Here is a 22,655-nt window from a genome sequence, read left to right on the forward strand (position 1 = left end):
GTGATGCAGTGTCCTTTAAGATGCCAACTTTGTTTCCTATGGGTGCCATTCCAATCAAAAGGGGTGCCATGTGAAAGTTAGTAGGTGCCCTTTACATTTTCGCCCTTGCCCTTCACAATGTCTGTGCACACCACTGCGCAAATGCATCAATAAGACATAGCTTTATACTGCCCCCTACAGGCCAACAATACATATTAGCTCTTTTTGGGGGAACTCTGACACCAATTTTGCACATCAAGTTTGTATTGAGCACAACTCATCCAAAGATGCTGTACTATTATTTTTAGTAGTAGCAGTAATGGTAGTGGTGGTAGTAGTAGTAGTAGTAGTTTTAGCAGTAGTAGTATTAATACTATAGTAGTAGTAGTATTGCCATCACATGGGCTGGAAAGAGCAACAAATATGAAACATGCCCAGAAACTTGAAATTATTCGGATTCTCAAGAACTATTACACCAATTGTCAGATGGTTGTGCGATAACCCTCCTTTAAAGACCAGTGGCACTGACAGATCACATGCCTTCTTTTTTTACAGCAGACATGTTAAAGTAGAAAAACACACAGGTGATAATAATGATATTAACTGAGGGTCTGTTGAGCATGCACCCTCAAACTGATGAGGCATCTAAAAAATATCTCAAAGCAGAATTATCAAGACTGGGATCTGTGCACACAGGTTTAAACAAAACAAACGTTAAAAGAAAATTTAGGTAAAACCAAAAACTGTGTGATTATTCATTAATCACTTAGGAAGTAAATGTAAATGTTTGTATAAGTTGCTATTTATTATTGTTGTTTATTTATTTTTGTTTTCTTTCCTGACCTGACATTACAGCACGGTAGATGGCGACAATGCGCTGTTAAAGAACGAGAAAAAAAAGAGTAAACGAAAAAGAGGAAGAAAAAGACGACGCCCTCTATCGGTCAGCCTCCAGAGTGCTAGTCCTTTTTGTCCCGCGGTCAATTCATCGACCTGTCACGCTGAGAAGTTCGCAAATAGGTATATATTATAGTTTGACTCTAGAAAAGTAGATATTTTCATAACTGAGCCTCATCTCAGTAAATGTTTTGCGGTGAGGACTGAGCTAAACTGAGCTAATTAGTCAGTCGTGATCGGTCACTCGTGTAAAATGTGGATATCCGTTAAAATTTGAATTGTTTCTTTTAGCGAAAGCTTCAGAAATTCATTACACATACTCGGTTTTCTTGCTTTGTCTAAAGGAGTGGGAGCATCATGCCGATAATATCAATTCTCAAGGTAAGTGAGCTTTTCATTAATTCAACATGAACTTTTCATGTTCATGACATTCATTACCTTCGGCCAAGCTTTGTGGTTAATGGCGGACAGCGATTTACCTGTGGCGCGTGCCACTCTCCAATTTAGTGTTTCGCCTCCCTTTTTAATATGAGAAGACACTTTTTAAAGTTGATAAACCATAAACATAACATTTTACTGCCATTCCTGTGACACATGGTCAGTTATGAATTCATGTTATGAATATGAAATTTAATATTTAATACATACAACTGTAATGGATTACAACTGTATATGCTATTAGATTATACCTTTCTCGGACCGTTCTTGAACTCAAATAATGACTAGTCATGCAGAATTATTATTGTCGATTTCTGCAACCCACTGAAAAGAAAGAATCTTTGTCTCTGTGTACACAGTGTTCAACAAAATTGAATGAAACCATTTATGCTAAACAAAGTCAGTATAGTTATAAATTGAGACCTTCTCAAATTAAAAAGTCTAATCTCTAATAAAACACACTTGCAGACATTTCACATAATCAGACTTTCAACAATCTGAACTATTTTATGGGATAGAACATTCAAATATTCTGGGCCTTTTGAGGCAGCAAGAACTGTTAGGGTCACTTCTGATCTCTGCAGGTTGAGAACCCCTCCTGCCTCTGGGGCCGGGTGAGTCAGGACAACATAGAGAAGACAGAACAGCACAATACTCTGCTGACTCAAATTAACCTCTTCTACCATGACGTCAATCTGGACCTGCACAAGCTGAAACCAATGTCAATAGAGGAGGGACAGGTAATGCCCACTTGTAGTCACCAATATGTGTTACAGAATTTCTCTTGTTAGGAAACACCTTTCTGTGACTGTAGTTGAACTGGAGGTAGATTGGATGTAAGTGAAATGTCCCCTCAGGTGTATGTGGTGTACTGGTCAATGATGAAGTCGTGGTGTCGGGCTGTGGTGGAGTCTGTTGTCATGGACTCGGCGTCCTGTAGGGCTCGCTGCCTCCTGGTTGACTATGGAGAACGACTCGTCATCACCAAAGATCAGTAAGACTGGAGCACAATTCCCTCTTAACTGAGCTGTTATTTTATTGTGTCAAAGTAGAAGACATTGACCCCATTCAGACCTGGTAATGTCATTCATCCTGAAATCTGATCACTAAAACCTATGGTGATGTGGGACATAATAGGTTGGCTCTTTGTCAGCCTTTAAATGAATAAGATTGTGTCCCATCTACTTTAAAAAAAAAAAAACATCTGATGTTTTTCAGATAGTTCATAGCTTCACTGTCTGTAGAAATGGAGTGCATTTAAATATTTACATTTTTTATTATTTGGAAAATACAGACTGTTTTCATTGCATTGTTCTAATGTGATAATCACACACAGTAAAACAGTCTCGTAGTATTAAAGTAACACTAAAATAATCCATTAAACTCTTTAAGAAATATATTTAGCATAGATCCTGATTGCATCGTGTCCTAACCAGAATGGGTGTTAAATTGACAGTTTGTATTGCAAGTTACTTTCACATTGCGAAATTTACTGCATGTAAGAATGCAGTGAATGATCACATCATCTCTCTTAAGATTCTACTTCAGTGGCAGGATGTGACGGAAGTTGCGCTCATAAGTATCATGGGCCAAGATGGATACCATAAGTCGTAGTTGTAACAATAATAATACATTTGAACCTTTTTCTTGCCTTGGTCTGACTAGGATCCGAGTTGCTGTTGATAAATTCCTCCAGCTACCTTTTTGGATGAGGAAGTTCCACCTGGCAGGACTCAAACCAACAACCCTTCGAGTGTCTTTGTTTGAGGAAAAGGCAGAGTTGGTGTAAGACAAGTTCCCTGATTACCACAGTTGAAGGACCTATGATCTCTTTATTGTGAAGTTTATTTTGCTTCAGAGAAGTCTTTACATTTTGTGTGAGGCATTGACGGCAAAAGCGGGATGCACTCTTAAACACAGGGCACACAGTCCATAAGCACTTAACAAAACTCAACAACAAAACAGAAAATAACAGGAGAACAATGATTCTCCCTGCAGAAACACATCCTGTCTGATCAGGGTCTTGATCTTTTTCTCTGCAGGCCATCCACTCAGTGGGACAGCTCAGCTACACTCTACCTGCACAACCTGTTACAAGGTAAGCAGCTGTGAAAATTTGATGTATACTAAATTTTTGTGCAGTAAGTTTGATTTTAAAATAACATTATCATTATTATTATTATTTAGCATCAACTCTGACAGAGGCTGTATTGTTTGAAACTGAGTCAGACTCAACCTCCATCAATCTCTACCTTACTGTTGCAAACATCAAGGTGAGTTTTAATCTCCCCAAGTGCAGGACACAAGTCACATATTTCTTCTTTTTGTTTGGCAGTTGTTTTTTGTGATGTATGTTTCACATTTTCTTGTACAGTTTTTTCTCAGCATGGAAATAACTTAAATTTAAGTTATGTAAACTGTTTTTTTTTTGTTTTTTTTTCATAGATGTGTGTAAATGATGACCTTGTTGCAAAGAAGTTTGCATGTTATAGCAAAGGGTCACCTGAAAACACTAGATTGGACTTGTTGGATCGCATTCCCAGCATCTTAACCCTGACTGTCTCTGCACCTTCAAACAAGCTGACAGCAAAAAAACAACCATCTCCTGGTAAACATACAGATGCACCTGTTCATAACTGTGGCCCAGATATACTCAAGACAACAGGGTGGATTGTATTGTTTCTACTACATAAGGTATCTGTGAATGTTGAAGCATCTATGTGCACACTTGTGCCTGTATGTGCAGCTCAAAGACCACTGTGGACAAGGTCCATGTTATAGCTGTTTTGGAGCTTTTTATAATATTACATTACATTACATGTCATATAGCAGACGCTTTTATCCAAAGCAACTTACAATGGAATTAAGTACAATCAGCCAGGGGTGGAGTCGAACTTGCAACCATTGCGACCATGATGTCTTTCACACACAGGGTACCGGTCTTAACCACTGAGCCACACCACCCCATATTATATAGATTAGTTCTCCTAACTTGTCCTGCAATCACAAATGTTTACTTTTATTTCTAAATGGGAATTGTATCATCTTAAAGCCAATATACATGAAGAGCTTCTCACACCCAGACATTGTCTCTCTTTCATAGTGACATTAACACTGACCCCAAATCTGGTTTAACCCTCAGTGATATCAAATGGTGCAGTTGTTGACAGAGCAGATGATTGGCTAACAGCATCATCTTCAGCTCAGGTCAGTAGTTCTGCTCACTGTTTTGCCATCAGTACTGCAGTAAACATCCATACACATTGATATCTGACCTTTGCTGTTTAAGAGCCAACAGCATGAGCTGATGACCTTTGAGGGGGACATCAAACCAAACATTGCAGATCAACCGACAGGCAACCGGTCAAGGAGCAGCTCTCACCCTGCTGCTGTAGATAGGTGAGCACACATCTGGATCAACTGGCCAATTTGCTGTTGAACAGATATGATGGTGATAAGTTGATTGACCTGCTCTCATTATGTCACAGTGACTCATCAGATGGCACAGACTCATCTCTGGCTGCAGCTCTGACCAGAAACCTCAGCCTTTTCAAGTAAGGGCCGATCTAATTTATACACCTACCGTGTCATGTGATTGTAACCCTAACCACTGTAGTAAGCCAACAAGCACATTTCATGTGACTGACTGATTCTGAGAGGGGCCTTCCTTTGCTACAGGTTCGTGAAATTTCTGAATCCTGGCAGTATCTTCCATCAGCCAGCTAATAGTGTGAGTTCATTTACTGTATTAAAGTCTTCTCCTGGAGAACATTTATTTTTCAGAAGAATAATTTTATAGGTTCTGAACATTGAATTGTTTAGGTTCAGTGGACTGTTGTAGCTGAGAAATAGTGGTGTAAGGATATACCAGTTTATTGATGGCAGATGTTTTTTTATTAGTACACATATGATTATATTGTATAACTAATCCAGAAATAGTTTTGCTTTCTACCACAGAGCTGTAATGATGTGTTTCACATTGTAACTCCCTAGGTATTTGTATCTTTATAAATACAATAAACACAGATGAAGGTGAAACTAATTGTATGCAAATTAGTATTTGACAACAATAATGATATAGTGAAAGTCCTAATCTATTCAGTTTCCCTCTTATTCTGTCCAATTTAGTAAACTGTGCAAATAATTCTTCAAAAATTAACTACTAATACTAAATATTGAGTAATCTGATCATTTAGATTCTAAAGCAAAAAACTTGTTTTGTTTCACTTTCAGGTCAGTCAGCATGAAGAGCTTAGCCATGGTGAACCTAAAGAGACGATTGCAGCCTCCGGCACCTGCACAGGACAGGAAGAGTAATGTCTTTAAAAACAGTTTCAAAAATTGTGTTCATAAATAAATCAATACATTTTCACATAACTTTGTCTTACCACGACTAACCAAAAAAGTGCAGTTTAAAATTAGTCCCCCCAAAGTTTTGTTCCATGAATCTGCATTTTATATACCTAATATTTCACTTGTGTGTTTTTAACACTTCTTTACACAGCAATCAGCCAGTAACAGTTGATGAAGAGGTTTTCCATATGAGGTGAGGATGCCGGCACTTTCTTCCTTTACATTTTAAATAAGCCAACCGTTTGCACGGTGTGCCCCTAAAGTGCTATTACAATGCACTTGTCTTTTCAGTGGTGGAAAAAGTGAAGATGCAGATATTGACCTAAATCATGTAGAAAATCTGGCAGATGAAGACACAAGGTACAGTTCTATGTTCTGCACAATTTAAATGCTTGCATAGCTATGTTGCAGTATAAATTCATTTTAAGAAATTATGGCCTTTGTGTCCTCAAAGGAGGAAAAGATCATTCAGATTGTGTCTAGCACAAAGTTCCAAAGTCAGCATCCGATGGTATGAAGATGTGTTGGTGTCTGTGGCATGGCATAAGAATCACATAACTTAAGTCATCCAGCAAACAAGAGTAGGAGAGAATTCCACATTCAAAACATCAATAATGAGAGTTGTCTCCCTCCAATGGTTTCCAAGGATGTGTTTTAGTTCATAACCTCTTAACTTTCCGCAGCTCCAGTAGATCAGTGCAGTCAGGACCAACAGAGGCAGACACGCCACGGAGGAGTAAAATGGACCAAACCTGTTCAAGGTGAGACGTAGATGTTTAGTTTAGTGTAAAATATTGAAAATTATACATTTTGTGATAGAATTAAACTTACCTAGTATGTCTCTCTGCTCAGACACCAGCTACTGAGGGTCAAAATTTACTATTGGCTTTCCTAGTCCATTCTTTCTTCACTAGTACACTCTTTCGTCTGTCTCTTATCTTATCAGCGTGAGGCTCATTGTCCCAGACTCCTCTTTTCTTAATGCTGGAGCTGTTGATCTGTGTTCTTTCTTTATTTCTTTCGCCACCACATGAAGCATGGAGCACCGTTAGACAGCTGTAACTCTTCCCGCTCCCCACTCTGCCTTCTTCACACTCTCCCTCTTGACAATTTTCCAAATTAAGCATAGGGTGGAGTTAGTTGCAAAGAAGGGGGTTTAGTTACACTATAAAAAAATGTAGAATAATAATTAAGGCAATATTTCTCTTGTAACATAATTGTGTCCAAGTAAGATTCTTAGAAGAGTTCAAAGTGAAATGTCTTTTATCCCCTCAATACCAAAGATGGCTGACTGTTGTCTTGTCACAGGTTTTTGGAGTGGTTGAATCCGGAGCCCCTGGAGTCTCATCCAGAGGCTGGAGATGATGCTGTAGGTTTTACAATGTCATTGTGTAAAACTGCTGCAAAATTAGCAAGTGCAGCAGGTTGTCACTATTGTTAATAATAACATCTGATTTTCTCTGTAGCCTGACTGTCCTCAGGTGGTTCCTAGTGATCCGATGAAAAGTGGCGTTTTGGTGCACTCAGCGTTCACAGTTCAGCCCTGCACCAGTTTGGAAGATGCGCCTATCACCGATGCTCTCCGCTCGGTAAACAAGAATGTTCCCTGAGTTTTGTTTAACGCTGTTTAGACTTTACAATCATTAAAAAAACAAACAAGCATTAAGAAAAATAGAACAAGTAATGGTAGCAGTTTTCAGCAAAAAATGTGTTCACAATGAAAAGATTGCCGTTTTGAAATTTAAAATGAGATTATTCCAAGGTGTAGAAAATGATGAAAAAGAGAGTTTTAATAATAATTAAAACTAAAAATTTGATTTAGTTTTGAAAAACTGAAAGTCATTTCATCTCAATAAAAATGAATAATGGTCAAGCATTTTGCAAAGGTCCTATAAATATTCTTTTGTTAAGGAATTTTAGGTTTCAGTATAGATTTTCCGATATTGAGGAATAATATAAGTGAGCCTCTTATTTTGTGTTATTATTTTGTCACTGTCATAAGGTTTTATAATGCAAGCAATATTGCCTTATTTTAAGTGTTACTGATACTTAATGTATGTCCCCCCCCCCCAGCTCTTTGTTCTAATGTTCTGCTTCTCAGTGCAAGGTCTTTTATTGTGTTCTCACATGTAATTCTCATACTTGACTGGTGCATCTTGCTGCTGGTCAAGGTCAGAAAAGTTAGAAATGATTTGAAAAATGCCGTAATTATAGGATTAAAGCATCTTTTAAATAATTTCTGATGGCATCATATGATATTGTAAAAAATTAAACAAAACATCAGTCTGTCTGACGTTGCTTTCAGCGCATTGATGTCACTGTCCATAGGATTTATGTTGTGAGGTGAAGTGTTTGTCAAAAGTCTATTTTGTGTCTGTACACCAGACGTTAGTGGTACTTGAGTGACAGCTTTATACATTCTTCACACGGGCTATAATCAGCATAATTAGAAACATACATTAGTAGAGGAGCAGGTATCAGTGATCCAGTGCAACTAAAACATTTAAGAAAAATTAGATGCTACAACATGATTGGTTGTTAAATGTGTAGTGGAAGTTAATGGCTGCCAGCACTTTCCAGAGCTGAAAAGTTCACAATGGCTGTCCACCTCCAGGTGCTCCGGAGGAAGCAGTACAGCACTCTGTCTCCAGCTGACCGTTACAGCTGGCCACCTGTGTCTCAAGGACACAACACCATTGTCATCTCCCAAGGTGCTGACCAGCCACTCAGCTACCTCGCCCCACTCCTTAGCCACATCCTGCTGAATTCCATCTTCTGCTCCTTCACCTCCAGCACAGGGGTGAGTATATCAGTGAGGCTTTTTTTCCCCCTTTGAAATTAACCTTGTTCATTTCTACCACGGCCTGCTACACCACCATTAGCCTGAAGCTATGAGTTATTTTAGGAATTGTTAATGTACTGATGTGTTTATATCCAGCCCATAGTGGTGGTGCTGTGTCCAAAGTGGGAGAAGGTCCAGACAGTGTATGACCTACTGGAGAGTATCAAGGGTGCCCAAATCCTTCATCCATTCAGTCTGTTGGTGGGTGTCGGGAAGGACGAGGCCAAGACTGTCAAGATCCCAAAGAACTGTGAGCAAAGCACGTTCTCTGCTGGTGTTCAGCAAATGACTGCTCATTTGTGAAATTATTGGGACAAAAAAAATAAATTTGTTGCTACAAAGAATTTCTCAAAATAGGAAAATAAATGAAACATTTGCTTTAACCAGGCTTGCTATTGGTGACCACTCCCTTCAGTTTGGCCCGTCTGCTGTCCTTCCACTGCTTCATGTTCCTGCGTCTGTGCCACCTGGTGCTGGACGAGGCCGACCAGCTCTTCACTCATGCTCCAGATGAGGTTAACATTCATTATCTATACTTGTTAGCTGTTGCGCTAAAATAAAAAGCTGCTAACTGGCTGAAAATTATGTAATGTAGTCATCAAAATGATTGACATACTCTGAAGGAAATAGTCAATGTTTGGTCTGTTTTGATGCCAGTTTTTAGAGTGGGTTGTACAGATAATTGTTGCCTCCTACTAATAAATGTCCTCCTGGTAGATGGCAACCATCTTGCAGCATTTCCAGAAGGTAACCTCCAGTGAGGGGAATGTCTCCTGGCCTCAGCAGCTTGTTGCTGTGGCCAAGCAGTGGACAAGTCACATGGAGGCATTGTTAACCAATTATATGCCATATCCCTGCATTGTCATAACCATCCCAGAGGAAGCTGCTCTCTATGGTAACGTTCAGCAGGTCAGTCATAAGAGCTAAAGCTTGTTACATTTGCCATGATACACTTATATCTCATTAGATGTTGATGTAACAAAATATGATTATTAGCATTAATCTAAGTACAATTCAAGCTTAACATATATATACTGTAATTACTGTAGACGTGTAGATGACTGTAGACGTGTAGATGTGATTGTGTTTTTCTTCACACAGCTCATCCTCATGACTCCAGAGAGCAGCAAGATCTCAGAACTTTTGGGCACACTGGATTTCAGCCTGGATGTTTGTCAGAAGACTCTGATCATTACCAACTCTGCTCAGGAAGTTGAAAATGTGTTCATGGTAATTGAACAACTCTATTGCATTTTCAGTACTACCAGAAGATTCAAAACCACCCCCTGCCAGATGCACTTCTATTTTGTTTGACTAAAAATTGTCTTTCTCTGTTCAACATTACTTACAGACAGGAAACCTTTTGGTTTTGATCATGGGGAATAGAGACCATCAGTTTAAATATTTAATCCTAACCTGTGTCTTTTCTAATCCCCAGGCTGTAAAGAACAAATCATTGTTCTGCCTCAAGACTCATGAGGGCTTAACACACCAGTTTGAGTTTGTCATCCAGGAGTGGAGGAAAAACATCGGCCGTGGCACTCATGTTATTTTGGGTAAACATAACATGTTTATGTGTGTGTGTGTATATGTATATATATATATATATATATATTTTATTATTTATCAGAAAGCTTTGTGAAGTGAAATTCCTCTCTTAACAGCACTGTTGTATCTCTTTTTTTATTGGCAACCACTAACCTGTAGTAACCACCAATGAGTGTCTCAAGTGTTTTGGGATCAAAGATGCCACTTGCGTCATCCACTACGGCTTTCCCACTTCTCCCAAGCTGTTTGGCAGTCGACTCCTCTGTTTGTCTGACAACTTCAGAAATTTCTCAGGACGGGTGAGAAGGAGCAAATCTTGATTTAAGTCAAAATTAATCTTGGTGGAGAAAATGTTTTTCAGTATGAATGAGGATTCACACTTGCACTATCTATAACTTGTTTAATTTGTATGTGATCTCTCCTCTTAGGTTTTAACCCAGGATCAAACAGAGAGCTGTCCTTGTGTCATCAGGTCAGTGCTGCTGATTTCAGAGAGGAATGCTCCTCATGTTGTCGGGGTTCTGCGCTATCTGGGAAGAACAGACGCCCTGCTGCCCCCTGAGCTGCTGTCCTTCGCCCAGGGTGTCCTTGTGGCACGGGAGGATCTCAAGATCAACAGACCTCTTTGCAGCTATCTGAAGAACTTTGGAGTTTGCAGGTCTGTTTTGCATTTATCTTCAATTAATGAAGGTCTACAAAGTGGTTTTAAAGTCGTTTCCTCTGGTGTTTTAATGTAACAGCAAATGTAGAATATGTAATACATAATGTGACTGTGTGTTTCTCTCTGTAGAGACAGCAGTACATGTTCTGACCGTCACAGGTTCATTTCCCAGCTCGACCAATCTGACCTCCCCACCTCTGGAGTCATAGAAGTGAGGATGCACATTTTTTTGTAATTTGTTCTGTGAGTTTTTTTTTTTATTGCAAATTTCTGTCAAAATCTTTTGTCTCACTCATGTTACAGAGCTTTGTTATTAACAGGCTTTGTCAAATAAATCGAAGTAGCCCTAAAGTTTGCCTACAATGCAAACATTAGCATTTGCTGAGCTAATTTCAAATTGTCAACTGTATGTATCCTATAGAATATTTAAAAAAAATAAATGTTAGTTTAAGTTAATCTGTTGCCAAATACTGTCCCAGGTCGTACCAGTCTACATCAAGACAGCGTCTGTCTTCTACGGTCGAATCGTTACAAAAGACAGTGGTTTTGATAGCTTGGCATCAGAGATGACTTCTTACTATGCTGATAAGAAACCAGGAGCTGAAGTGTTGGTGGAGGGAGGCTTGTATGCCGTGGAAGAGGATGATTTCTTCCACAGGTATGACATAATCATTTAATACAACATCAGGAATTAGTCACACAGCAGCAGATTAGACTAACCTTAAGACTAATTATATTGGCCCCCAAGTTATAAAACAAGAAAACCCTGTTGGTCTGTTTGAATTTTGCCAATTTGAATAGGTCTGTCTGAATATGAGCTATTATGGGATGTAACGTAACTGTGTTCTCTCCTGCAGGGTGAAGATCCTCTCTGTCCCAGACAGGCGTAACTGCTTGTTTTTCACACTCATTGTTCGGTTCATTGATGTGGGAAAGGAGGAGGAGGTGAAATCTCACCAGATCCTTCAGCTGCCAGAGCAGTTCCACGCTCTGCCTGCCCAGGCCGTGGAGATCATTGTCTGCTCGGTCAAACCAGTTGATGCTGAAATCGACTGGCACCCAAAGGTTCCTGCTGATTTCCTAATTTTGTAACCATTATACAGGGTTTCCTCTAGATCTACTTGTGTGAGGGTAGATTGGGGTTGCAGAATATTTTGAAACTGATTGATATTCAGTTCAAGTTTTTAACAACTCGAGGAGGAGTCTCAATCAGACAGTCGAAATCCTGCCCACTTTGCAGGCCAGCTTTAACTTTAAGCGAATCTTTATGCTAGATGTAAAATGTTGACTATGACTCTCATAACAAAAAGAAAGACCCAGTCTATTTCAATCTGTTCTGCAGGTCACCAGAGCCATCAGCCAGAAGATCAAAGGTCTGCAGCACCGGGCCAGAGCTGTTCTCAGTTTGGGAAACGCCGTCTTTGTTGATTCCATGGTTTGTTTTCTTCTGTTTATCATTTCTGTGTATTTGCCAACTAATCCACAGGCTCTGCATGTTTTGACTAATATGAAATATGTTGTGGAATGTGTGGTTTTATTATATCATGTTCTTTGAGGTCCGGGTGACTCGGGTACCGGGTATGAAAACCATTATCAACGAATATGCCGTCCGGTCAGAGATCCTGAATACTGGAATGGGAGTCGGCAACCCAGAGCATCTGGACCTTCTGAAGCAGCTTTGCCAGGGAGGTGAGACCAACAACGGCAAAGAGGCGGGTCACATTACTGGGTAAGGAAATGCCGCATTGAATTAACAGGATTTATTTGCCATTATTACCACGCAAGACAGAAGCAACATGTCGCTGGTGATTTTGTAGGTTGAAGGACGGATCAATGTCTCCAGAGCTCAGGATCAAAGCTGAGGAATGCGCTATGGCTGAAGTCGTCAGGGCAGCAGAGGCCAGAATGCTTTCTGACCTTCCTCAACTCGAGCCAGTGCCAGACCTTCCTCAACTCGAGCCATTAAATCTAGTGTCTTCAATGGAGCAGTGCCCAGTCCCAGAATCACCAGATAATCAACTGTGCCCTGTCTCACTGTGTGATCAGGAAGTCTTGTCAGATATTCAGGCTGCAAATGAACAGAGGAGTAATCACACTGGGAAACAAAATTCATTTGAACATATAAGGTTTGTGTCTTTACCAAGGAGTGCTACTTTGATAGATTCAGATCAGTGAAAAATCTCTAGGTTTGCCTTTTTTTCAGACTTTAAAACTTGTCGTCGTTTTTTTTTTTTGTCTAACCTGTGCATTAAAGATCAATTGTTCATTTTACACAGGAATGGAGATGGAGAACTATGTCCCACCACCAGCCTGGCTGCTGGTAAAAAATAATTCAATTATTTTTAGCCTCACACCACTTATGAGCAACATACGGTCCCAGGGCCAGAGCGGGTCTGAAAACAAGCTTTTTCTGACCCACAGCATCCTGAAATAAAAACAAAATAATCCCCAAAATATTAATAAAAGGCAGGATTTAGAACCTTATGCACATTCATTTGAGATAACACTCGGTGTCTGTTGAGCATTATATATTTATATGGGAGATATGTTTCTTTAGGAAAGAAAAAATAATTGTTATAAGAGAATGTAATGTCGTAATTTACAGTGTGTTGCTCTTGTTAACAATCAGAAAAGGTGTACAAAGACAAAAATGTGTTCCTTGAGTCTTTGACAAACAGTCCCTGCTGCCAGGATGTAATTATGTACCTTGTGTATTTACCTGCAGGCAATGATCAAAACAACATCCAACAGGTCACCACTGAAATAGTCAGCGATGGCTCCACAAAAAGGTGCTTATCTAGATTATAATAATTTGTAGTCTGTGGAACACAAGAAATATTATGGGGTTTCATTTTAAAGTTCTGTCGTTTCAGTTTCCATCCTCAGGTCCGCTGGTACCAGACATCAGACTCTGTGATTGCCACAGTGAAGCTGATGAACCCAGAGAGCCAGCGCTGTGACTTCTACCCTGACAGAGTCACCTACAGGTCTGTCAGATGTGGACCACCAGTGATCAATCCACTCGTCATCACATCCAACAATCAGTGGAGCTTTTTATCCAGAGCACTTTACACTGGTGGGAGTGGGTACATGTTTAGCATGACTGGCCTCCCAGTGAGGTAAACACTCACAAAGCTGGAGCTTAATTCATAGCTCTGTTCGAGAGTGTCTGTTGCTTTTTCTTTGTTGGAACAATGGCTCCAACACAAAAACGTACACATTATTCAATCAAATCATTCTGTTACATCAGTTAACTCAGTTTTCATAGACAGATGTTAAAGTCAAGGGTGTGATTATTACTCGTTATTTTTGAGATGTGTACTCAGTTCTGCTACACTGAGTACAGTACTGTGCAAAAATCTCAACTTTGTTGTTTTTATGTCAAATTCTGTGATCAATCGCATTTGAATTGGAATTATGTAACTGAAAGTTTGTCTTCTATATTAGCAAGCTGTGCTAGCTTGTGTATGTAATGCTCAGGCATTTCTTACCCTTTTCACAGCAAATATTTCAGTTTTACCAATAACAATAATTAGGCTTCCACTCCAGGTTTAACAAAGCCAAGGTTACCAGTGTTATTATCCAAGTGCCAGTGGAGGTCATGCTAAATACTCAGCACTTTTAACTATAGAAGCTGAGCTTTATTTCCTGAAAAATGTGTTTTATAACTGCCCATGTTTCTCATATTTTCTGGATGTGTTCCAATAAAGTGATTAAGGCATAATGATACTGTATGGTCATATCATTGCTAAAACAAAAAAATCTAATGGTGGGGACTTTTGCACAGTACTGTACCTACAGGAACTTCTGTGCTTCTGTTTTTGGTATACACTTCTAAATTACTTTAGCTCTTAATAAAATGGTTTAAAATCAGTATATAGCATCATATGATTATTATATATCAGGAAGTTGTCATGCCATCTATAAGATTTGACATCTTATTACATTATTCTCCCTGTCTGTAACATGTCTACATCCCTGTGTTGTTGTTGCTGTTAAATTATCTCCCTTACACTACGGCTAACACCAACTAGCACATACCACAGGATTTAGTGACAGTAACTGGATCTTTTTGGCACAAATCAAGATTTCAGTGATTGTCCAGAAATTGAGCACAGGGACCTGGTCGAGGACATGCTTCTCGATTGGCTGTGAGTTTAAACAATGTGTCTTGACGTGGTCATAAGTAGAACAAGTGAACCTGCACAGGTGTGGTTTCCTACCAAAAACAGAAATAATAAACATTTCTGTTGAAACTACAAAATGGTATTTAAAGCAACAACTACTACACAGATGTGTGTTCATTAAAGTAAAAATATAAACTTCTTAACTAAAATCCAATGCAACATGTAAATCTAGTGAGATCATTTTGATAATATTTATATTGACAATAATTATAAGCACCTACATACACAATAAAATACATATTTTATTACACAATTATATGGTGACCTCAGACTTGTTGCCCTCCAATCAACTTGCAGACTGCTTGAGGACTAGAGGGAGGTCATCCTGAGATGCTGCTTTACATTGTCACCATGGTTAAACGGCCCTCTGTGCAGTGTAGAGGGAGGAAGAAAAGAAGAGTGAAAAGTGGTCCTTTCTATCACTTTAACATTCTCTCTCTCTCTCTCTGCTCATTGTGTTCAGTTGCAGAGTGAATGGTCGGAACTACAGAGCAGACCTGGAGCTTCACGACAGCATTAATGCGGGCAGCTCGCACTGGGAAATGAAGTCCAATGAGCCAGTCATTAAACTGGTCAAACGACGACGGGGATACTGGGAGAAACTTCTTAGAAACAAGGTAAGTGAAATTATCTACCGACTTTATACTGTATTATACAAGTGTTATAGATTCCTGTAATAGAAACGTATTACTGCAGTTCACACGAGTAGTATTAATCACCAGATAGATATTGTGTTTTAAATTAACTCTCCTACTGAACTATAAACTATAACCATTAATGTAGTTATACATACAACATACTGTATATTCCAAATTATCATGAGAGTAAAGACTAATGTGTTGGCCGATGTATGTGCTCTCTAAGATGCATGATTATTTCTTTATACAGAATATTTTTGTGAATTATGATATGGATCACATTGAACAGGATGAAGACAAAGCTCCAAACGGTAAGATTCATAGTCTGTAAAAACATGAACTTCATGTTGTTTTTGGTACTCGAGTATAATATGCAGTATCTGCTACATTAATCGTTTGTTTCTGTTCTTCAGGTCCGTCGTTTGTGGCGAACACAGGAGAGAATGACTGGTATGTAGACTCAGAGACCGACAGTGACTGATGATGAAAGGGCAACAAACATCATGTTCAGTGCCTTTGTGGGTGTGCACTTCAGGGTTTGTTGAATTAACCTGATGCTGTCGCAACCATCTTCAGTAAGTAGCTCTAGAAAACCATGGATGGATGAGTTGTTGTTTATTACTCAGCTAAAAACAATGCAGCTGTTCCATAAGTTTGTCTTAAAACAATTTTTGTTAGCTCATAGGTTAGTTGAGTCAACCTTATGGTCATTTTGGGGGGTGCAGTTTGTGGTTATGATGAATCACATTTCAATTGATATTACTTTGTTAAAATTAAGAAGAGTAAGTCAAGGGGGTTTATTACCTCAACCAAGGAGTGTGTTTTCACTGCTGTGTATCAGCAGGATAACTCAAATACTACCTAAACAGATTGTAAGGAGCAGATCTGAGAAAGTTATTTTGGGTTAATATACACACAATGTGTGTTTGTGAAGTATGTAGCGTGCAGAGATCTAGGTCTAGTTCACAGTGAAAAATATTTAGCCACTCTGTCGCCGGTCCAGCCAATCAGACAGACTGAAACACTGCTTAATCAGACAGCAGAGGCAGGAATAAAAAGATAATGTCTCACATCCTAACAGAGATCACAGACAGCATGGCTTCATTAGATGATCAGTGATCAACCTGTAGACAAAATCATGAATCATAGTAATCCTGGTTTTGTGCATTACTATTGAGTTACTTCTCGCTTGTGGTTTTATGGTAAGATATGTCAGACACCACATTAATCTCCAACAACTACAGAAATCTGGTGTAAAGTCACTGGTCACTCATAAAATTTAGCCATGCAGTGATGACTCCGCCCACGTTAACTAGGTACTTTTTTGTAGTGGAGATGCAACCTAATCGTGCCGTGCCGAGGCGAGTAGAGCCGGTGGAAATACGCCATTATTTTGTCTCATTTCTGTTCACTGACTCAGGGCAGTTCACTTATTGTCTCTGCTACCTGTGCTCCAATCACCATTCACACACTGGCCCATTCCCATTATCCACCCTCACTGACCTTGTGGTGCATTCAAGGTCAGTCAAGGTGAGTGCTTTGGTCTGTCTCACTGTGTGTAAGGGCCATATTCAGTAGTTAGTAATAGGCAACTGGACTTGGCATGAGTTAAGTTGAAGACATTTCACCTGTCATCCAAAAGGATTCTTCAGTTTCCGACTGACTGGTGGAAAAATACAGGCTGTGAGGCCAAACGATGTGGGACATTCCCCCCCCCCACGACCCACTTTCAGATTATTAGTTTCACCTGATTTACAAAACACTGTAGTACATATGCCAGCACTGCAGTTGCGCTGTAACATTACATGAAAAAACAGAGCAGATGAGCCAAGGGAAAGAAAGGGAGATAATGTCTGTTTAAGTTTCCATGTGCATATTTATGGCGTATTTCCACCGGCTCGCCTCGCCTCAAGTCATCACTGCATGGCTCAGTGAAACGGCAGTGACTTTGTTTTATACACTACACACGCGAGTGACTAGTGACTTTACACCAGACTTCTGTAGTTGTTGGAGATTAACCCACATTTTTAGGATAGTTATGTAGTTTTAAGTGATCTGCAGTTCGGTGCTGTTCGGCTTGATTTGTGTGTGGGACGTCTCTTCCTGTGACGGGACTCTGGCCAGTCAGCGGCCGGCAGTCTGACCAATCATCGCATAGTACCTACTTTTGGAACCTTGCCGGAGCAGGTACTAAAAATAGCACCTGGTACCAGGTACTATGCTAGTGGAAACGCTACTTAAACTGTGCCGTGGTGTGGCGAGTCGAGTAGAGCAGGTGGAAATGCGCCATAAGTGAATGTATACAGACCCCTGGTGACTTTTTTTTGTTTTTAACATTAAGCGACTAGCGACAAATCTAGCAACATTCTGTCATTAACCTAAATGCTTAAAGGAATACTTCACCAATTTGCATTTAGCTTTGTATTACTAGAATAGGGGTAGTATTTTTGAAATATTGTGCTTCCCAACCTCAGTTTCCCCAGAGTCAAGAATTATCTTAATTGTTTTTTTTGTTTCGTGCCCACCAGTGACACTCCGAGGCTTGAACCTGCAGCTTTAATTCTGCACTTTTTAGACTCACTCATAGGGAGACAGGACCTCATTCCCGGAATGCAAACAGTGTCTGCCATCTTTGCTATTAGTTAAGCTAACAGGACCTACATAAGAAAGAAAAGAATGAAGATATTTCTCAACTCAGGGCAAACTGAGGTTGGGAAGCACAATTTTTCAAAAATACTACACCCTAGATCAGCTAAAGCAGTCGTACCTCTTTCCACTTGGACTAATCATGCCAGTAGACAAATAACATAACCTCCTTGGGGGAATAATAGACCCTAATGCATCAAAAGTTCACTGTATTGTAATGTCAGTATTATTTGTGTTCATTTTGTCTGAAGTAAGGTACAATGGGGAGTTTAATTTATCAGATGAGTGGTTGAGAGAATTGATGACGGATGGTGTTTTGCTCTCCCATTGAACATTTTCATTTGTTGTTACTTTGTTTTAAATTGCATTAATATTCATCTTTCAGACTTGAAAGTTATTTGTTCTGAGTTTATTTGAACATGTACCTCTGAGGATTTTTTCTGTTTACTGTCAAATTAAAATGTTTCTGTGTTCTGCAAGTGGTCATTGGGATAGTGAGTATTTAAACTTCAACATTCACATACTGTAGGTAGTAATGTAATGTTATTAGTTGATACAGGTTCAAAAAAGTATTGAAATTACACATGTTGTGTAAATCAACACATCTACTGCCTCCAATTTTGAACACATTATTTATGAAAAATACATACATTTATAAAATTGAAAATATAATTTAAAAAATAATATTAAACCCACTGAGAAATAAAGAGATTTCTTTTTTATTATTAAAGGTAACAATTAACAAAACAAACAAAATAGAGATGTGTGATCTTAACTGGGATCTTAAAACCTATCACTGGTCTGGTAGTGAGACGCCTCAGTTGATGGTGAGCACATCATTCTGGATCTCATGGCTCAACTGGGTCTGCAGGTCACTTAACTTCTTTTTTAGGACAGCCAGTGCTGACATCACAATGGTCTCAGGTCGCAGAGAGCCGCATGATTCCACATTGTAATAGAACCTGTAACAGGGAAATGAGCCACATGTGAGTTTGTGTGTAGTTCAGACATTTGCATATTTGCAAAGAAATAAAGTAATACTTTCAACAATAGGAAAATTATGTTGTCACCTTTCGGGTTTTCCGTTGGGGTCATAGGGAGCCTGAACCTCATCCTCCTCAATCTCTGAATATTCGCTCTTTGGCCTACAAATGTGAGTGGTGTCATATTAGTCTGGTAGTGTGAGGAATCATTCTTCTGCATATGCATTTAATATGTGTAGTGAGTAATACTGGAGCATGATAACGCACCACTCCTCAGGTCTTGGGAAGACTGTGTGCCTCAGTGCGTTGTCTGGATCATACTCAAAGGACACCCCCGCTGTTGGGTTCCACTTGGCGTGCTCCTTACCGAAGCCTTTCTTGGCGTATGCCCTGAGTCGCAGTTCCTGACCCTTACGTAGCTTCACGAGCAAAATATCTGTTGCGAGGAAGCATTGGGAAGGACCATGTAAAAGGTCAAATATGATCAACCTTTCCATCTCTGCTCATATCAACACTTTAACTTACTGAGGAATATTTTTGACTGTATAATTTTTAAAGGCAAAATCACTGTAAAAGCAACAGACTGTGAATGACAGACACATGAAACGCAGCAGATTAACGACAGCCATAATTTCAAGGCTGTAAACAGAGCCTATAAGAGGTCTATCTTGTATCACCCCATACAAAACCTCCCCAACTGAACCTCAACACTGCTTATCCATTAAGACAGCTTTAGGCTTACCATCTTGTTCAACGTAGTCATTGGGATCATTGTCTCGACTTCTGGAAGTCACCTGAAAAACCACCGCACAAAAGAACAGTCAGCTTCTCTCCTGCTTTCATGCAATGATTTGTTGTGATATATAAATAGAAGACCCACTGGGATGACTCTGGGGTTGTTGGACAAAAGGTCACGTGAGGTGACATGACGAGTCTGATCTTCAGTGCATCGAACATCCAGGGTCAACTCAACGGAACACTCTGGACAGAAATCATCACAGGTACAGTCCTGCAGGGGGAGCACACACACACACACACACACACACACACACACACACACACACAGAGGTAAATAAATGCTGAGTTTTCACTTATCCTCCCCAGTCATTTGTAATCTTGTGGTTAGAGTTCAGTACCTATTGTAAATATATACTATACTTTATCATGTACATAATCCTTTGATAATCTTGGTCTCTAAAAGCACTTAACATCACAGTGAGACTGTCACCCATTCACTAAAGTATTCATTCAGTGGCTTTGGCTCGCCAATTGTGTTGCTACATCTACACACTGAACCCTTGTGGGTCATTGGCGCTATCATATAAATGACTAATACCAGAATACTCACCCTAGAATACTGCATTTTGTCCACAATGTCATCACTTGTGAGAGGTATGAGACCTGACGACACAGAAAACATCAACGCATCAGTCATCTTCTCAAGTATCGGGGCTTCTGTGCTTATGTTTAGCAATATATAGTATGATGTGATACTTACCAACTCTGTGTGCTATGAACTCATCATGCAGTACTGATGAATTGGCATCGATCTGGATCCAATCAATTGCTGTAACATAAGTAACAAGTCGAGTTATTGCCAGGTTATGAGAATATTGTGCCAAATACATTTGATAATCCGTTAGCCAATCAAAATGGCACCTCACCTATAGTGGGAACTTCTGACATGAACACACGGCGGAGAGAATTTGCAACCCTGGAAAGAGGAAAAACAGATAATGTAAGATGTGAACGACACACTGGGACAAAAACGCAAAAACCTCTTCTGTCCTGGGCAGAATTAAATCTGACAGTTGTGCTTACAAACTCAAGTGAATAAGAGTAATAAGCTTAAGGGGAGACTCTACACTTGTGGGATTGGCTTTTGCAACATTTGTTCCTTTATAAATAAAACGGTCAGTTAATTTACGGCATATTCTAGGGATGCACGATATTGGACTTTTGCTGATATCGGGCATGCTGATATATTGGGAGTGCTTGGGCTGATAATAGATACGACAGTGATGCAAGTTTTTCCCTGCGCCCAACTGCAAAGGCCATTTAGTTCTTTTCTGTAGTAAAATTAACAATATTTTGCATACTCATGTCGCAGAAGATACACATTTTCTTCCTTGATAAAAACATAGTTGTGGAGGGCTTGGTGTTTGACAATATCCGATAATACTTTTAAAGCCAATATCTGCTGATAAGTATATCGTGCTGATAATATTGTGCATCCCTAGCATATTCCACCAATCTTGTGCTCTGATTTCTCGTTCCTCATTCACTTAGCAAACAACCAATTTCTCTCCTCATTATTGTAGCCCACTAGTCTCCATCGGCTAATTCTGAACCTCTTCCTCTCTCTTCCCCTTCTTTAAATCATGAATATGTATTTTATCCTTAACTGTTACATACAATAATAAGTTCACTGTACTCAAATAACCTCCACAGGTAGATTTCCAGATTTGTCCCATAAATGCTCAGCAACTGGATCACAGACAACATCTGTTATTATACACTACAGTACGTGGACTCATACTTGACCAATAAAGCAAGGTCTAATTCAATTTTCTACGTAAGAAAAGGCAAATATTTTTCATCCTAATCTAATTTCAACTTAATCCAACATTTGCTATGAACTGAACTGTATGGAAATGAGCAGTGGTTGCATAGGCATCAGTAATTCTTACGTTGAGCTGTGTTTATGTTTAAATACAGCGAACAAGACCACACAAACATTTCAGACTCGGAAATAACACCGACCAACGTCCAAAAGAAACGTTTCCCCCGTTGTTCTATATCATAATGCAGTCATTTACCGCGTAAACACAGCAGTGTTTTGGGTGCCGTGGACAACAACGTCTGCTGCCTGAATGGACCAGTGAGTGCATAATACTTACGCCAAATCTGTATTTTCAATGACGAACTTGACATTTTCGTCAGTCAGTTCCGTGATCTTCACCGTGGGCTGGTTAGCATACGGCATAGCTGCAGTTTAATATGTTTAAAAGTTCGCGTTGTAAACACGTTCTTTCTCTGCTGCTGCTGCCGCTGCTTCGTCTCGACCAACACGGAAATACTTACCGCTCGCTGATTGGTCAGCAGATGTAAACCCGATCAGTGATTGGCCTCTTAGTGAACTTGGAGGCGGGCCTTTAATTCATATCCGGGTCATAGATTACTGGAAATATATTTTCAAAATAAGAATTCAACATTTCTTTTTGACTGTTTTTATAATGAAATTAAACTAAAAATAAATTAAATTAAAATTTGACAAAGTTTGACAAATGTTTTTATTTATTATTTTTGTTGTTGTACATTTTTGTTGTTTGCTTATTGTACCTTATTGTCTGCTGTAGTCTTGTTTATATGCCTGTTTATATCAAGATGTTCAAATGCCTTGCAGTGTTGTAAATGAAAAGTTTAAATAAATGTATATTTATAAAAATAAACAAAAAATAAAATATTATTTTTGATAAGATA

At 39.3% G+C, this 22,655-nt stretch overlaps 2 protein-coding genes across 2 annotated transcripts; one reads left to right on the forward strand and one right to left on the reverse strand.

Annotated features, from left to right (window-relative positions):
- The first annotated feature begins 947 nt into the window (after positions 1–947).
- tdrd12 (tudor domain containing 12) lies at positions 948–16,134 on the forward strand. The gene is made up of 38 exons (XM_044036894.1): positions 948–999; positions 1,221–1,257; positions 1,899–2,054; positions 2,172–2,308; positions 2,980–3,099; positions 3,357–3,412; positions 3,502–3,587; positions 3,760–3,922; positions 4,457–4,521; positions 4,604–4,713; positions 4,803–4,868; positions 4,993–5,044; positions 5,548–5,627; positions 5,819–5,860; positions 5,959–6,027; positions 6,351–6,428; positions 6,976–7,036; positions 7,134–7,256; positions 8,282–8,467; positions 8,606–8,759; positions 8,897–9,024; positions 9,227–9,418; positions 9,611–9,739; positions 9,948–10,065; positions 10,217–10,356; positions 10,486–10,715; positions 10,848–10,929; positions 11,198–11,376; positions 11,576–11,783; positions 12,061–12,153; positions 12,275–12,447; positions 12,536–12,844; positions 12,995–13,038; positions 13,444–13,507; positions 13,592–13,705; positions 15,369–15,522; positions 15,794–15,854; positions 15,957–16,134. The coding sequence occupies exons 2-38, from the start codon at positions 1,234–1,236 to the stop codon at positions 16,022–16,024; spliced, it is 4,314 nt and encodes a 1,437-aa protein (XP_043892829.1). The 5' UTR covers positions 948–999; positions 1,221–1,233; the 3' UTR covers positions 16,025–16,134.
- A 2,758-nt stretch (positions 16,135–18,892) lies between these two features.
- On the reverse strand, positions 18,893–22,236 carry polr2c (RNA polymerase II subunit C). Its single transcript, XM_044036955.1, has 9 exons — positions 22,073–22,236; positions 20,837–20,886; positions 20,671–20,739; positions 20,521–20,573; positions 20,053–20,181; positions 19,915–19,966; positions 19,440–19,608; positions 19,260–19,334; positions 18,893–19,151 (listed from the first exon to the last, which is right to left on the reverse strand). Exons 1-9 carry the CDS (start codon positions 22,156–22,158, stop codon positions 19,007–19,009), a joined length of 828 nt encoding a protein of 275 aa, XP_043892890.1. The 5' UTR covers positions 22,159–22,236; the 3' UTR covers positions 18,893–19,006.
- Between the last annotated feature and the right edge of the window lie 419 nt (positions 22,237–22,655).

Source organism: Solea senegalensis, linkage group LG10 (assembly GCF_019176455.1).
Source record: "Solea senegalensis isolate Sse05_10M linkage group LG10, IFAPA_SoseM_1, whole genome shotgun sequence".
Taxonomy (NCBI): Eukaryota; Metazoa; Chordata; class Actinopteri; order Pleuronectiformes; family Soleidae; genus Solea; species Solea senegalensis.